General features: G+C 40.9%; 1 protein-coding gene across 2 annotated transcripts; it reads right to left on the bottom strand.

The window, feature by feature from the left end:
* Positions 1–2,234: 2,234 nt before the first annotated feature.
* Positions 2,235–14,877, bottom strand: LOC115898699 (T-complex protein 11 X-linked protein 2). Of its 2 annotated transcripts, none has more exons than XM_030934213.1 (10): positions 14,814–14,877; positions 14,190–14,327; positions 12,057–12,159; positions 7,441–7,561; positions 6,444–6,664; positions 5,532–5,668; positions 5,065–5,285; positions 4,785–4,966; positions 3,860–4,023; positions 2,235–2,665 (listed from the first exon to the last, which is right to left on the bottom strand). In XM_030934213.1, exons 2-10 carry the CDS (start codon positions 14,314–14,316, stop codon positions 2,433–2,435), a joined length of 1,509 nt encoding a protein of 502 aa, XP_030790073.1. In that variant the 5' UTR covers positions 14,317–14,327; positions 14,814–14,877; the 3' UTR covers positions 2,235–2,432. The 2 variants fall into 2 exon arrangements, with proteins under 2 accessions (XP_030790073.1, XP_030790074.1); XM_030934214.1 differs by having other exon boundaries at positions 6,444–6,634; positions 12,057–12,182; positions 14,814–14,853.
* Positions 14,878–16,918: the final 2,041 nt, after the last annotated feature.

The following is a 16,918-nucleotide window of genomic DNA, read 5'->3' as shown; positions in this document are numbered from 1 at the left end:
CACTCACAAATATTAGTTATAATTTTAATATATACTTGCATATGCACAGAATATCTTTAGAAGTATACACAAAAACCTGGAAATAGTTTCCTCTAAGTAGGACAAATGACATACAGGGGTGGGAAAGAAACCAAATTTTCTCTGTACTGCACGTCATTTTTAACCACGTGCATGTTCCACCTATCTAACTGTGCATCCATCCATCCCTAAATGGTGAACAGAATTGAGTGGAGCTATCTTTCCTTGTTTAGGATCAGGATTCCCATTTCCTCCATGTGGAAGCACAAGAGAACCAATAAACTCAAAATCTCCAAGAAATCAAAATAAGTCACATTTTAATTATAAAGTATAAAGCAAAGTTTCATTGCAGCCGAAAGTCAGTATCCATCAACTACTCAGTCATCTTCACAGGGATCACTTCAGAACACACTTGTCTGTAAGATAATCTGGCTCCCGAAATTAATATTTTTTTAAAAAATTGTACTAGTATTGTCTAATCAGATTAGAAAATTTAACTAGGCCAGGCTCACTGCCTATTTATTAATTATAAAACATTCATCTGCCATGGTCTCTGTCCTGAGATTATCTAGTCACAAGATTAGAACACTTGAGTGATCCATTCCACAGCTTTTCTGTGTGCCTTATCTCCAGCCAAAGTAAAAGTAGCACTCTGTTTACCCAGCTATGTCACCCATCTGGTATCCACCCTCTAGGGAAATCAATCAGGTGGTTCCCCTGGGAATAACGGAACTCCAATCTCATCTGTTACTTTCCTTGGGCTGAGTAAATTGTACTCAGCTCCTTCCATCCGCCGACATAATGAGGATATGATTTTTTTTTTTTTCACCCAGTTTGGGTCTATCCCATAAGTAACTTTCTATTTCTCCCTGTCCCTTCTAAATCCAAACCTAGTCCAAATCCAAACCTAATTTTTTACCTAATTTTCTAGATTGCTGCTTGTCTGCTGCAGTTGGCCTGGGAATGATGGGATGAACCTCTGCAGTCTTTAAAAACAAGCCCAAGTCCTTGTGGCCCAAGAACATTTATCATTTGTGTTGCCAAGTCAGCTCATATTCGTAACTTGGCAGTTGGAGTCCCAGACTAGGAGTGGGAAAAAGCATGGCAGCGGCCCCACGCTTGAATACGCACATCGATTCTGTCAAGAAGAATGAGATGTTCTAAGCCTAGAGATGTGGAAAGATAAGATTAATTCAGCTATAGAAATAGGATCGGGGTGAACTTGATATGATACTCACTGACCTAATTGCTTCGGTTTACTGTCATTATCAGAGACTCCAAGCCTGACCCCTAGAATCACTTGAAAGAAACAGAAATCCCATGGAAGCTGAGACCTGTCCTTAGCTGAATGCTTGTTGGCACAAAGTTGATATTCACAATATCAACTTTCAACCAATCCCCAGTTTTCATACTGCTTAAAGCCGGACATTAGAACAGGAGCTGGGAACTCTTACTATTGCTGTATCCTTGAAAATTATAAGGAAATGTGGTGCTAGAAATGGAGTTCTACGACTTCTCTTCATCTGCAATTCAGTGAATTTCTGACTTCCAGATGCCCTTATATTCATTCTCTGGATAATCTCACAAAGAGTTTTCAAAGCCCTCAAGGAAATGAGTTTTCACTGGAGAAAATAATGCTAGTGACTGCAGGTGAATGAGTTCCCCGCTCCCCCACCAGATTACTTAAGGCTGTATGTCTGCTGCCCTGAACCCTGAAGGCCAGGTGGTGATCCAAGGCCATGCATGGTGCCCAGCTTAGGAGCCAAGGTGTCCGTGAGAACCAAAACATCCCAGGGCGTACTGGGAAACATACCAAGAAAAAGAGTCTCATTGCATATGGAAGGCCAAAGAGCCAGAAAATTAGCATAAAATCAGCTTGCAGAGGAGTGTCAGGGCAGATCCCCAGAGCTGTCCTGCTGCCACCCAGGAATGCCCCATACGTAAGTCCCAATAAATTCATCTACTTATCAAGTTGAACTTGTCCGGGTCATTCTTTGGTCCCTTAGCTCCTTCCCAGTTTTGAGGGGGCATTATTCTATACAGTCCCAGGATTTTCCCTTACCAGCACCTGATGCCCAGATTCCAGCTCAGGCAAGCATACTGAAGAATGATCAGCCAGTGAAGGGAAAACGGAGGGCCCACTGGATTCTCACTCAGCTAGTTAGGGGATGAGGGTGCAGAACCTGACTTTGGCTAGAACACAGGAGGAACTGAAATTTTCTTGCAGCTCAGAAGTTTATTAGTGAAGGGGATTGGGCCATTTGGTGTTTACATGCTTGACCCCTGCATCCCTGTGTCCTGGTTGTAGCAAGGAAGAGGGCTGAGTGTTCGACTAACCACAGGTGATGTCCTCCCAGAAACATGCTGACCTCTCTCTCCTGGATCCCTGTTGCCATGGCTGGGGTCCAGCACTATCAGTTATGCTCCACAACTGTTTCTTGTGCTTGAGCTGGATGGATGATGTTTTTTAGGATCTCAGCATAGTATGGGCCAAATACCTGCTGATTATGATGCATCAGATTGAGAAACTTCCAGCCCAGTTCTGCCAACTCCCTTTCGATGAGAATGAGGCCTCCAGGAAAGTGTAGCAGAGACTCCTGCATGCCATGAAGCAAACAGCATTTGAGAAACAAACGGATCCGCTGATCTGGGAGCAGGGGTAAACAATGAAAAGAGGAACAAACAAGGTTCAGAAGAAATTCACAATGCCTTTGCCCTATCTGCTCACCAAAGTTTTGCGTTAACCGAGTTATTCACTGACCTCTCCGCTCATTCAGGTAAACTCTATACATGCGATTTTTGTTTGTTTGGGGGAGTGGAATGCCATCAAGCTCCCAAAGGACAGTGCATGATCAAAAGATGCTGAGGTAGTAAATTTCTGGGGGGTTCATAAGATTATGTAGCTGGACATGAGATCCTAGTGCACATTTAACTTAATAAGAGGACTATAGACCCGGTACCTGAAAGTAACAACACATGTTGCAACCAGCGCACCACGTTCAGGCCCATACACCCAATCCAGGCTACGATCAGACGCTAAAGTTCAAAGCAAACTGGCCAAGTGCACTGCTTCCATTCCAGCATGGAACATACCCTACAGCCTAACTCAGCATCACTTCCATGGAGAGGCGTAGGGGCCCAAATGGTAGCTTAAAGCATAGGATAGAGAAAGGGTTTCTCCATATATCTGGACCGACATCTAGAATATGCCCTGGAACGGGCTGGGTGTGGTGGCTCACGTATGTAATCCCAGCACTTTGGGAGTGCGAGGCAGGCGTATCACGAGGTCAGGAGTTCGAGACCAACCGGGCCAACATGGTGAAACCCCATCTCTACTAAAAATACAAAAAAATCAGCCAGGCATGGTGGCACCTGCCTGTAGTCCCAGCTACTCGGGAGGCTGAAGCAGTAGAATCGCTTGAACTCGGAAGGTTGAGGTTACAGTGAGCCTAGATCGTGCCACTTCACTCCAACTTGGACAACAGAGTGAGATTTTGTCTCAAAAAAAAAAAAAAAAGAAGAAGAAAAGAAGAGAAGAGAAAAAAGAAAATACCAGGAATGACTTCGTAGGGTTACTGTGACAGTATCCAACACCTGTGAATGACATATCTTGGGTGCAGAGCCGCCTCCAAACCATACATGCATTCTCCAAATTGAAAAAGATCTATTTGAACCGTGCACATTATAGACAAGGAAACTAAAGCGAACAACTTTCCAAATGATCATGCCTTTTCATTTTTAAATGGTTAGGTAACTCACTTTCAGGGTAAGGTCTACCCACCTCCCCCCACCCGCCCACATTCTTGCCACTTTTCTGCACTGCGACCATGGGGATTCTTACCAACAATGCTCCGAATGCAGTTTTCTTTCTTGGTGATGTTCTGGAGTTGGCCTAGAAGAGATGCTGTGTTTTCACTGCTCAGAGTAGTGAGGCCCATGTCCTCAAGGCCTTGATGGATTTCCTGAGACACCTGTTCACTCACACTCAGCATAGTCTCTTCAGGCCTAGATAATGAGGGATAGAATGCAGAGTGGGCTTGGCAGAGGGACAAAGTCCGGAGAGCCTCATACCACAAACCAGGCCTATTCCAGGAAGAATTCCGGCTCTCTGCCACCAGAAGACAGCATTAGCCACCGGGCAGATGACATACACTCATTGTTACCCACAAGGTACCACTTGATCCAAACATACAGCACCATACGCCACTTCGATGAAAACAAAGTAAATTGGGCAAGGGCTCGGTTCCATCCTTGGATCTACTCAGCATTCTCCAGTCCCATCAACTGTATTTAAATATTGTTTTAAGACTCTATTGGATATTTTTCACGGTTTTTCTCCTACCCCACCAATTAAATTGCAAATAAATTAAGAGGCCTGGACTTCCAACTCCTCCTTTTACTTTGGTATAATATCCCTGCCCCCACATGCAGTGAATGGTCACTATCACTGACCAACTGATCAACTTCTGGATACACATAGCACAAATCCACTGTCATTCAATCAAGTATATAATGATGCATTTTTAGCAAGCACATAAGGAATATTTGCAGCAAACTGGCTTCCACACTCTCCTCTTTGGAAAATAAGTTTTATTTTCTGTATCCCAAACCTCAATACAACTTATCAAAGATACCAAAATCTTTGCAGATCGTTTCCAAGGGCCTTTGTGTGGTTTGTGATGAAGAATAAGCAATAATAGTATTGATATTACCTATATCCCAAATACCACACATTTTTCCCTCTAACAGAGATCTACGAATCTTACCTGGAGATAAATTCCTCAGTTAGGGCCTTGGTGATGCATTTCAGTCTATCCACAAATTCAGGTGAGCTGAATAAAATTTCACCAGAGAAGCTTCTGGCCACTAGCAAGACTGAGGCCAGGACAGTTAACTGGTGCAACTGGAACGCCATTTCCTGGAGCCGGGTTCTGTCCATCAGCAGAGTCTGGTGAGGGAGCGAAGGACAGCCCATCAGAAGAGGAGGGTTTGAATGGAGGCACTGAATAGCATAGAACAAGGCAATGCCCCAACACACATCCCTACCTCAGGGAATTCTTCGTTCTCAGGATCCCAGAGGAGGAGGTTCAGGTAGCCTTGGTATAGCACCATTGTTGGACTCGGGGGCTCTGAGTTGTTACCTGCCCCGTTTGGAAGTGAACACGCCACGCTGCGAGAGGAGCTAGGTGAGTCAGGAGAACTCGGACATGGTGTAGTGATGTCTGTGGCTGCTTTGGTTAGCCATTTTGTGGTATAATCGAGGAGACCTATGACGAGAAGGAAATATGCATCTTAAAATTCCAAGGCTTGAAGAGGACAGCTTTGAGACATACTCCTGGTCTATAAAGAAGTGATTTTGTAGATCTTTCTATCTTAGAGAAACACTCCTTCTCCCTACCCCTTGCCCAAGGAAGAATCTTTCTTTTCAAGAAATAGAAAATAGCCTCTATTGCTATAAGAAGGCAGACCTGAGGTCAAATTTCCCCTCTCCTGCCCTTAAATTTTAAACATACTGGGCTGTTTATCAAGGAGTTCCTGGAATTTAGCTTGTTCATACTGGATGGAATGCTCCTGCAGGTAAGGTCGAAAGCTCTGGATGGTATAGTTCACCATGTCCATTTTCATTAGGCCCAGAACACGGAAGATGCCCCTGCCATAGGGAGAAACAAAACATTTACACTATTAAAGGAAATCTAGTGTGGAAGGGTGGAATCCAAGCAAGGAGCCATAAAAGCAGAGTATCTGAGAGTTAGAAAAAGCCTTAAAAACAAATAGTCCTACTTCAACTTATGAATAATGGTACTGTGGCCAGTGACCCAAGGCCATAGAGTGAGTTGATGGCAAAACTAAGGACAGTTATACCTCCTGACACTTTAACTACCATATTAGAGGTCTTTCGCCTGTAGTCATTTTGTTACCTTAAAAAAAAGGGTAGTCAGTGAAAGGAAAATCACCAAGGTGTTAACAGTTATATGTGGGTAGCTGGGATGTGGGTGACTGAATTTCTAACTCATTGAGCAGATCATTTTACTATTCCAGGTCCTGGTTCTTCTAGCTGTGAAACACAGATAATCCTCTTTCCTGTCCCCTCACAAGGTTTGAGTTGGGACAAACAGGACAACATCTGGGAAGAGGCAATTTGCAATCTATAGGAGAAAGAATTACTGTACCTTAATGTCTTAACAGTATCATGACATAAAGGAGACCCAACTGATCTAAAGATCATCAAAGGAACCCTGGGAGACTGTCCTTGGAAAATAAAAGCCAGTAATCCAGAAAGGAGAAAAGGTGTGTTAGTCAGGTCATCAGTACACAAGAGCTAGCAAGAGCTAGATAAGACGGGGGCTATATCACAGCATCTGGCTCAGAGTTCTCCAGCACAGTGTCTAAGGCAGATTTGGGGGACAGCACATCTAGACTCTCACCTCAGTAACTGCACTGGATCTGTTATGGCCTCTAGTTTCTGTATCGCTTCATCTCGAACTGGTGCACATAGCAGAGTCATCAAATTGAGAATGTAGTTAGAAAGATGAGGGACATCCAGGGCCCCATGTTCTGCTTCCTGCTTGAGGAGATCTGTGTCCAGAGCTTCTTCTATCTCATTTCTTAGGCGGTTCTGCCATGGTAATAGCAGTGATAGCAAGGTCTGCCCAACAAAGGAAATCAAAGGAGCCAAGTTCTGTTTAGAACCTCAAACTTTCTCCAGTGAACTATATTCTTAGGCCAAAGGCATCCCAGATTATGTCTTCTGGCCGGGGGGGGGGGGGGGGGGGGGGGTGTGAGGGGGGGGGGGGGGGGCAGAAACCTGAGTCTCTAAGTCTCTTAGAGAGTATTATTTCTTTTTGTTTAGAGGACAATTACCATTCAAGGTTTCATTGGGATCAGTTATATTAGTAGTCATTATTATTTTTTAGGTAGAATGAGGTAAAAATATGAATAAAAATAAGAACGTGATTTTAAATGTGTAGGATATTAGAAATATGAAATACACACCACCACAAGGAGATGAGGCATTCTTAATAAAGGATAAGGACATTTTTAGATTGTTTTACTCCAAAGTGTGAGGATAAAATAGCAAATTAGGAATCTTTAAGGTTCCCTTGAAATAGCCTTTTGACTCAAACAGGTAAGTTGCTTGTGGGCAAGGGCTCTCCTATTCATCTCTGGGCTTCTGAAACACATAGACCATAGTGGGGTTTCAGTAAGAATTTGTTTATTTGAGTTATATATTGTTACAGTAATCGCCCAATGGTCAAGTTTCATCTCATACAAATAAAATGGAAGCTGCCCTATCCCATCTATTTAAGTAGTAGGTCACGTTTTAAAAAAAGTATGCTACTTGATATATTAATAGCCATTGACGATCCAAGGTTCTGAGATGCCCAGGAACTTCCCATCCACGAATGGGAGTTGGTTACTCACCTCCTTAACATCTTTTAGAAGTTCAAGAGCACAGGTGAAGTCAGGAGGAGTACTCAATAGTTGTTCCTTCAGATGGTTCCAAAAAGCATTGTACATTGCCTCCGCAAACCTGCCTTCTACACTATAAGAAGGGTTAAATGAGCAGATTGCTCTTTACCTAGAGAATTGATACAGGATCATAATTTCCCAAACAACAGTTAAAATTATGAAAGACTATTAAATTGACAGGCTAGGAGGACCTATGTTTACACTTGAGAAGGGCTGAAAAAACTGAAGTTAGTCTCAGATGGAAAAGCATTGGCTAAATTCTCTCAGAAGGGTACCTCAGGGTTCCAGAGACGCTCTCTTCCTGCAGCAGAAGAACCATAAACTAGGAGTTGAGACTCTGACTTCTAACACTAGTTCTGCATCTAGCCTGGATGTGTGACTTAGTTTCCACAGCCAGAGACGTAAAACTTTGAACCAGATGCTGTTTTTCCTTCAGGCCTGAAATCTAGGAAAGGATTTTATCTCTTGATAATACTTGAAGGTCTTTTGAGACACTTTAAATTCAGCAAGCTCAAAACTGAACTCCTGATCTTCCTTCTTTATATTTGTTCCTCACGTATACTTAGTTCTGTAACCAGAAATCTGAGACTTTTTCTCTTTAAAAAATGTAACAGTAGGCCGGGCGTGGTGGCTCACCCCTGTAATCCCAGCATTTTGCGAGGCCGAGGCGGGCGGATAACAAGGTCAAGAGTTTGAGACCATCCTGGCCAACATGGTGAAACCCCGTCTCTACTAAAAACACAAAAATTAGCTGGGCGTCGTGGCAGGCGCCTGTAGTCTCAGCTACTCGGGAGGCTGAGGCAGGAGAATTGCTTAAACACGGGAGACAGAGTTTGCAGTGAGCTGAAACAGCACCACTGCGCTCCAGCCTGGTGACAGAGCGAGACTCGATCTCAAAAATATATATACACACATATATATGTGTGTGTGTGTATATATGTATATGTATAACACATATCTGTGTGTGTATATATGTATATACACATATCTGTGTGGGTATATATGTATATGTATATACACATATCAGTGTGGGTATCTGTGTATACACATATCTGTGTATATATATGCATATGTGTATACACATACCTGTGTGTGTATATGTATATGTGTATACACATATCTGTGTGTATATATGTATATGTGTATACACATATCTGTGTGTATATATGTGTATGTATACACATATCTGTGTGTGTATGTGTACACATATGTGTGTGTATGTGTATGTATACACATATATGTTGTGTGTGAATGTATACACACACACGTGTGTATTTGTATGTATACACGTATATATGTGTGTATGTCTAAGTATACATGTATGTGTGTACATATAGATATATGTACATATATGTGTACGTATAGATATATGTATATGTACATATGCACATACACATATGTATATGTACATATGCACATACACACATGTGTAGATATACACATACACATGCACATATATGTATATATACACATATACACACACCCATATGTGTGTGTATGTATATCTATACACACACATATATGTGTATGTATATGTATATGCATATACACACATATGGGTATGTGTATATGTGTATATATACATATAAGTGTATGTGTATGTGTATATCTACACATGTGTGTATGTGCATATGTACATATACATATATCTATATGTACACATGCATATATGTATGTGTATGTGTATATGTACACATACATATATAATAGTAATGTATGCTTTCTCTTTACAAAAACACAAGTGATTAATAAATATATGAAATAAAAATTCAACGTTTCTCCTCCAACACAACAATCTAACCTGTGAAAGTTCAACTATTATCTATCTGGTATGTACTGCAGCCCTTCGTAATTCCTTTCCCCTCATGTCTTTTATCCACTCAGTCACCAAATTCCAGAGATTTTGCTTCATAAATATCTCTGGAATCAGTCCCCACCCACAGTCATCTCTTTCCCGAACTATTGCTATGGTCTATTAAATGGCCACCTTCTACCTACAAAACCTTACCCCAACAATGATACATATTTTTGATAAAATCAATGAGTTTTCCAAGATAGAAATCTGATCATAATAGCATACTCATTTAAAGTTTTTCAGAAGCTGCCTGTCTCTAGCAGTGTACGTGGCCTTTAAGACCCTTCACGATCCTATTCTGCCACTTCTCCTACCTTAACTTTCTTTCTCCTCCTACGTCCTGTGCTCTAACAATAACAGTCCACTTATAATTAATATATAATTGTCTTCCATCCCTCTATGCCTCTGAAATGACATTTCCTCTTCCAGGAGAGTCCCTTCTCCCCTAAACCACCTGAAAAGACTCAATTCAAGTGTTACCTTATTAAGAAAGTCTTCACCGGCCGGGCGCGGTGGCTCAAGCCTGTAATCCCAGCAATTTGGGAGGCTGAGACGGGCGGGTCACGAGGTCAGGAGATCGAGACCATCCTGGCTAACATGGTGAAACCCCGTCTCTACTAAAAAATACAAAAAACTAGCCGGGCGAGGTGGCGGGCGCCTGTAGTCCCAGCTACTCGGGAGGCTGAGGCAGGAGAATGGCATAAACCCGGGAGGCGGAGCTTGCGATGAGCTGAGATGCGGCCACTGCACTCCAGCCCGGGCGACAGAGCGAGACTTTGTCTCCAAAAAAAAAAAAAAAAAAAAAAAGAAAGTCTTCACCAACCTTCCCCAGGCAGCTGAGCACTGCATAGAACTCCACGCACTAAATATGAGGTAACTTATCACTCTGCACAGTAGCTATTTGACTATCTTCCCTACAGAAGCCTTTTGATGGCAAAGATAGTGACTCACTCAACTATATGTCTTCAGCTACATTCTGCCTTCCACCTAATAAGTACTCAATAAATGTTTGTTGAATAAATTACTGATTATGAGATTTCCCCTAAAAATCAATAACTGTGCTTAGTATAATTTTATAAGCCCAAAGGGAAAACTAATTGTCAATTATCTGTAGATAATGTATAACCCCAAACTCTATTTCAACCTCTTATCCAGTATACATTTTGTATTACCACATTTGAAAAAGCCTGTTAATTTGAATACACAGTGAAATTCAAGCCCTAAATAATATCATTCCTCCTGCTTCATCTACCCACCCCCTGAGATCCCTAGCCACTTTAACAGACCTTCATTCTCTTAGTTTCACTTTTTTCTACGCCCTACCAGGAGAAAAAAGAATCTAACTCAGGCCCCAGGGACTATAAAGGCAATGAGGGAGATGGTACAAGACCTGTGTTTTGGTAAAAACTTCCTTCAGGTAAGCCATCCTTGGCAACAGGCAAAGGCAAATCTAAGAAGTATGAAGATCAAGAGAACCACTGACAAAGCAAGGAGTGCTTTATGTAACACAATCCCAAAAGTGGCAAAATAACAGAAGCATTTAAGGTGGGAAATTAGAAATACCATAAAATACAGATTCGGACAAAGAAATCAATCCATTTAACTCTTAATAAATACTAGAAGCATTCAATCCATAAATGCTGAATGATTCTTAATCATATATTGCGATATCAATATAATTAAGAGAAACCAATATAAAGCCTAATTGTAGAAGCACACTATTTATTCACAGGGATCTAATCTTGATTTTCAGAATCTTTATTACACTGATTGTGAAGCAGAAATGTCCCCTGAAATTTCCTACCCATGAAGACTGAACAAAACCACTATTAGAAAATCTACTCATCTGCGTCTCTTTAATCTGTAGACACTTAAAAGATGAACGGCTAGGAGTTACTTCTTCCAAGTCTGTCTGAAAAGATCTGAAAAATCACTCTATGTTTCATTATTAACTAAGATCCTGAAATGAACATTCTGACAATACAGAATACCTCTTTTCCAAGATGCTTGGGATGGGAGTATTTTGGATTACAGATTATTATTATTATTATTATTATTATTGTTTTTTTGAGACAGGGTCTCACTATGTCGCCCAGACTGGAGTGCAGTGGTGTAATCGCCATCTCAGTTCACTGCAACCCCTGCTTCCCAGGCTCAAGGTATCCTCCCACCTCAGCCTCCTGAGTAGCTGGGACTATAGGCATGCACCACCATGCCCGGCTGCTTTTTGTATTTTTTGCATAGACAAGGTTTCGCCATGCTGCCCAGGCTGGCCTTGACTTCCTGGGCTCAGACAATCCACCTGCCTCGGCCTCCCAAAGTGTTGGAACTTAACAGTCGTGAGACACTGCGCCTAGCCAGATTATGGATTTTTTGCATTTTGGAATATTTGCAGCATACTTGTAGTATACTGCAATGAGCATTTCCTTTGAACATCATATTGGTACTCAAAACATTTTGGAGTTTGGAGCATTGTGGATTTCAGATTTGGGATGTTCAACCTGTAACGGGAGTGGTTTATTACCTGTTTAAATATAATTTGCTGCTTTGACCCTTTAAAAGTAATAATTACACTGGTTTGTTGGTACTATATAAGACATACTCGACCATTAAATTTATTAATAAGATGCTTCAAACCTGACCAAAAGTCATTTGTGCTATGTACCTACGCCCCAGGAAGAGTAAAATGGAAAAAAAACTGAATAAACTGTACCTGTTTGGAGGTAAAATGGTCTCTTCCACGTAGAAATCTTGGTTTACTACGATTTCATGTGCAATGCTCAGCTTGGAAACTTCATTAACTGTCTCTATCAGATCTGTGACAGAAAAGACATCAGGTCTGCTCTCTGGAAAAAAAAAAAAAAAAAAAAAAAAAAAAAAAAAAAAGCATAACCATCATCAACAGGGAACCCACACAAGAAGAATTTTTATTTTATTTAGAGATTCACTCTGCCAAGTAAGGCTCCCAAGTTTAGATTCACCAAATGGATCTTACACAGACTCATTCAAACATTTTACTATTAGAAGTTTTCTGAAATCCTTGCTCTTCAGTAACACTGAACATCTCAGAGAAGTCAGGCATGGGAGGAAGAAATTAGTTTTTGAAAAACATAAAACAGATTTCAAAACCTTCCACTTGAAATGTAAAACCATAAGTAAAACACAACAAACAATGGATAAGTTGTGATTTGTAAAATTAACGTGTATCTAAAAGTAACTGTGTTCCCACCGTTCTCTTCCTACCTCAGGGGCTACACACAAGATGAAGGCTAAAATCTCCTTATAGATACCACACAAATCTTACTAGATGGGTCTAAAGCTGAATCCTGCTTCTAAAAAAGTAGTTTCCAAATCTGGGGATTCAACAGACAACATTTCAAAACAACATGAGTGACAGATAATGATTTGAACAATTTTTATTTTTCCACATATGGACATGAAAGCAAACAAACAAACAACGAAACTACCCTACCATCATCATCAAAATAATCACTTCATAAAAAGAAAACATATTTTAACACCTCAGAAAGTATAAAGAAAACACAGTCAGCATTAAGAATACTTTTAAATTGAATCAATTTAACATTATTTTGAAAACTCATTACAACATCTTTATTGTTTTATTTCATTCAATATTGGTAAGAACTATGTCACAACCCGGCATTGGAATTTGGGAACCAATGTTCTAAATTCATTATACAGAGTACTTTTGGTAGTGAAACAAAGTATATATGGTAGTTACAATTATTACTTGATATGTAAAATAAAATATGAAATAAAATGATTTTGTAACTCAATTTCAATGTAGTTTCATAACTTGGTGAGAGAGAACTATTTAACCTCAAGATATAATAAAACTCACATATAAGAATCCTAAAACTCACTCCAAGAAGATGGTCTATGTATGCCCATTTATTTTTCATTAAAAAACAGTTGATGAGACTTTTGTTGAAAAGTTAGTCTCATCAACTGATATTTCCTTTCTATCCTAACGAAAAAGCTACATATGTTAAAATACACCATCTAATTAATTCATTAAGACATCATTTATTTGAGAGGTATTATGAAGTCTGAATTGTGCCATTCTGCTTACTAGCAGTGGCCCCAAGTGGCCACCAGAGAAACACACCTGATTCAACTTCATACTTTTTCCCGTTTCAGTCTTCAAGAGGTTAGATCAAACTGCTACATCTGGAGAGGTCTGCAGATTAATCTTTGGTTAAATTCACTGGAGATTATTGTAAAAGAACTGCAATTTGAGTTCCTGTGAGGTTGGACTAGTCAAGCCAAAGCTTCAAATGCCTAACATAAGGTGTGAAAAAGACTTAAAGTCACAATGTTCACATAAAAATGCTATTATTAAAGATCTAAATAATTTTACCCCAGAGCAGTGGTAACTTTTATGTTAACAAAGCACCCCTGGAAAAGGACAGAACACAATTGAAGCAACAGATAATTTGGATCACTTCTGATCTGTCCTAGATCTACCATTTACACTTCACAAAATCGAAATACAAGAATGCTATTTACTTCCCATGCTTTGAACTGACTAAATCACTATCGACTATTGTAAAACACAAGTAATTTGCTTTGTTGGTCTCTTTCTCTAAAACCAAAATCTTTTAATTTTACTTACCCATTAGGGGCCTAAGTCCTGCATGTAAAAATTAGAGGGGGCAGAAAGACAAGACAAAGAATAATCCAAAAGAGGACTAATAGGATTAGTAAGGAAAAATGCAGGGTTGCAAGAGCCTTCTATATCCCTTAAAGGCCCTTAAATCACAGGCTGTCTATTCCTTTAGCCTAATTGCTGTCCACATAAGTGATGACATGATTCTAGACCTACCAGGACACTGGTCATGTAAACAGAAACTCTTGCTTTTCTGGCTCTGCCCTGGTGTTTTAGGCTCAGGGGCCCCATTCTCTGCTACACTGGGATCATTATGGAACACAGTTTCCTCAGTCTTCGGCATCTTGATGTTATCTGGAATTGGAGAGAAAAGAAGAGGCAAGCTGTGTAAGACCTGACTCTCGCCCAGGGACAAAAAGAAAGAGCGCTCTTCAACTACAATTGGGTGTCCTGGTGAATGAACCCTCTGTCCTCAGTTGAAAGGATTAAGGACTAGGGTTCAAAGATTCTCAAAGGAACAACTAGGGTCTTCAAACAGGCCTTGAGGGGAAGGGGAATTAGCGGCACTTCCTTTACTGAAATCAAGAAGTTTAATGTTGGGCAAGCAGAAGAGGAAAACGAGGCCCAGAGATGGACAATAACTCGCCAGAAGCGGGGTACACTGCACATTACTGACCAAGCGAGGAAAGGAATCTTTCTCGGCCCTGGCTACCTTTCACTGGTCCTAGAATACCTTCTAACTCCTTAGCTACTGCTCCAGACCTTCCTGAAGGGGCTCTGGCGGCCTGGACTCAGGCAACGGGGTATCCCCCCACAGCCCTTGGAACCCTAGTCCCTCACCTCCTCCTCGTCCTTGACTGGCTGCCTGGCCACTGTGTCTGCTAGTGAAGCCCCTCTGCCTGCCCAACCTGATCCTGGGAAGTACCATTGTAGCCAGCAGGAGAGGGGAGATCATCAGAGAGGAGTAGGACGGAACCATGGAGATTATGAGGTCCGCCTGGATCGCACCCCTACCAGTGACACTAGATAGGAGAGTCCAAACGTGAAAACAAAGAGTGATCCGTTTCCAGGGTAGCAGGGTGGTATCACTTGCCCAGGGTGCCTTGGAAACCAAGAGAACAGGAAAGGCAAGCAGGGCCTCACTATTGGGTGATAAAGGCAGGAGGCTGAGATAGACATAAGGAGGCTTCGTGTTCATACCCTTCTGCCCAGGCTCGGAGCCCCTCAGGAACTTGGAAGTAATCTTCTCAAGCCCTACTCCTCATGAATGAACTCTTCAAAGCTTTTATCCCTACTGCCCCAGAAAAAAAAAAAAATAGCATTTAAATAACTATTTAGTGGAGAAAATAAGCATTTGTTATATATTTGTTTCACTTCATGCTGTTCATACAGCCCCTACAAATGAAGAACCAACAGGGCTACAAAATTCCAGAAGTCTGTTTTGGGTTTTCTTTCATCTTTTGTATAAGTGAATCCTCCACACAAAGTAAGGAGAGACACATAAACTGTTAAACTCTCATTTTACAAATATAGAAATCAAGAATCATTTTAAAGGGCTAGCCACAGAAGCTGTGTGGTAAAGGGGCAAGACCATAAGGCTGAGAGGAATCCTACATTTTGGTTAGGGATCTTTCAGCTCAATTCTTGGCATGCTCTTCATTGCAATACAATTGTGAGCTTTGGAGCTCATCTGTAAACCGAGGGCACTGGAACGGATGATCCTAAGGGGCCTCATGTTGCTCACTCTTCAGTCCTAGTCTACTTTGTCTCTCCACTGGCCATTCACCACAGTCATATGAGGACCCCTGGATTGGCCTACTTCCAGCATATATACATTTCCACACTATACTATTCGATCCCTCTCTTACCCTGACTTAATTTCTTAACACATTGACTTGTTTCTTTTATAAATCAAGACTATACGGTGACCAGATTCTCACCACAATCCTCGCCTTGTTAGTGGCAATAGTACAGTGTGAATATCTTGCACAACATGGAGATTTTGAAGAAGAAAGTTATGGGAAAGAGGTTCAAGAACTTTCAAGCCTAGGAAAAAATCCATCTTAACTTCCAGGCACAAGAGGATATGAGGGAACTTGGCTAGTAAAGTTAACTTTTAGCTTAGGAGTTTATTTTACTAATAAATACTAAATCTGAATTTCCTCCTCATCCTCTCCTAGTATTTCCTTCAGTAATGTCAACTGTGAAACAAATTGCTCTCACATCAAGCCCAGGATAAATATTTAAATACATTTTTCTTGATTTGAACACAAAATTACACAATCATAAGCCATATGTTTCGCTATACCAGAAGTTCATTTTTCATTTTAAAAATCAGAATTCTATTGTATTTCGTTCTAAGAAAGACCTTCCAGAATGACACCAATTCATCTTCTCACAAAACTGCATTGTTAAAAAATAAACTCTACCCAGTGATACCTAAAATTCTATTAGCACTTCATTCAAATAGTGAAATAGTCTTTATAAGTGTCTTTTAATATTGAAATCTTCTGGGAGAGGTAATGAGGGGAAACAGAAGTGTGGGAAAAATAAAGGAAGAGAACTAGTGGAAAACAGCAAATCACATTTTGCCTAGGGATGGCCCAGATACTGCATTTAATAATACGTTTTATCAACAGTTGTCAAGAACCAACTAGAGGGACAGAGAAAGATGGTGGAATAGGAGGCTATACCTTGTGAACCCACTGCAGGAACACCAAATTGTAACCACTATCTGCATACAGAAAAGCATCATCATGAGAACCGAAAATCAGGTGAGCAATCACAGTGCCTGGTTTTAAATCCATATTGTTGAAACAGGCATTCAAGAGGTCAGACAGAGACAGTCTTAAATCACCGATGCCACCCCTCTCCCATCCCCTGGCAACAACTGTGCAGCCCAGAGAGTCCATACACTTGGGAGAAGAAGAGGACAGTGACTGGGA

Source organism: Rhinopithecus roxellana, chromosome 7 (assembly GCF_007565055.1).
Source record: "Rhinopithecus roxellana isolate Shanxi Qingling chromosome 7, ASM756505v1, whole genome shotgun sequence".
Taxonomy (NCBI): Eukaryota; Metazoa; Chordata; class Mammalia; order Primates; family Cercopithecidae; genus Rhinopithecus; species Rhinopithecus roxellana.
The sequence above is the reverse complement of the archived record's forward strand: the minus strand, read 5'-3'. Positions and strand labels throughout refer to the sequence as shown.

What these genes read in the sequence shown, in the direction of transcription:
- LOC115898699 (XM_030934213.1), bottom strand. Translation starts at nt 14,316, where the DNA reads ATGCCGAAGACTGAGGAAACTGTGTTCCATAATGATCCCAGTGTAGCA. An exon ending in TTTACATGACCAGTGTCCTG is followed by an intron (nt 12,160 to 14,189) that starts GTAGGTCTAGAA and finishes TTTCTGTCACAG; the next exon opens with ATCTGATAGAGACAGTTAAT. An exon ending in ACTCCTTGATAAACAGCCCA is followed by an intron (nt 5,286 to 5,531) that starts GTATGTTTAAAA and finishes TTCTCGTCATAG; the next exon opens with GTCTCCTCGATTATACCACA.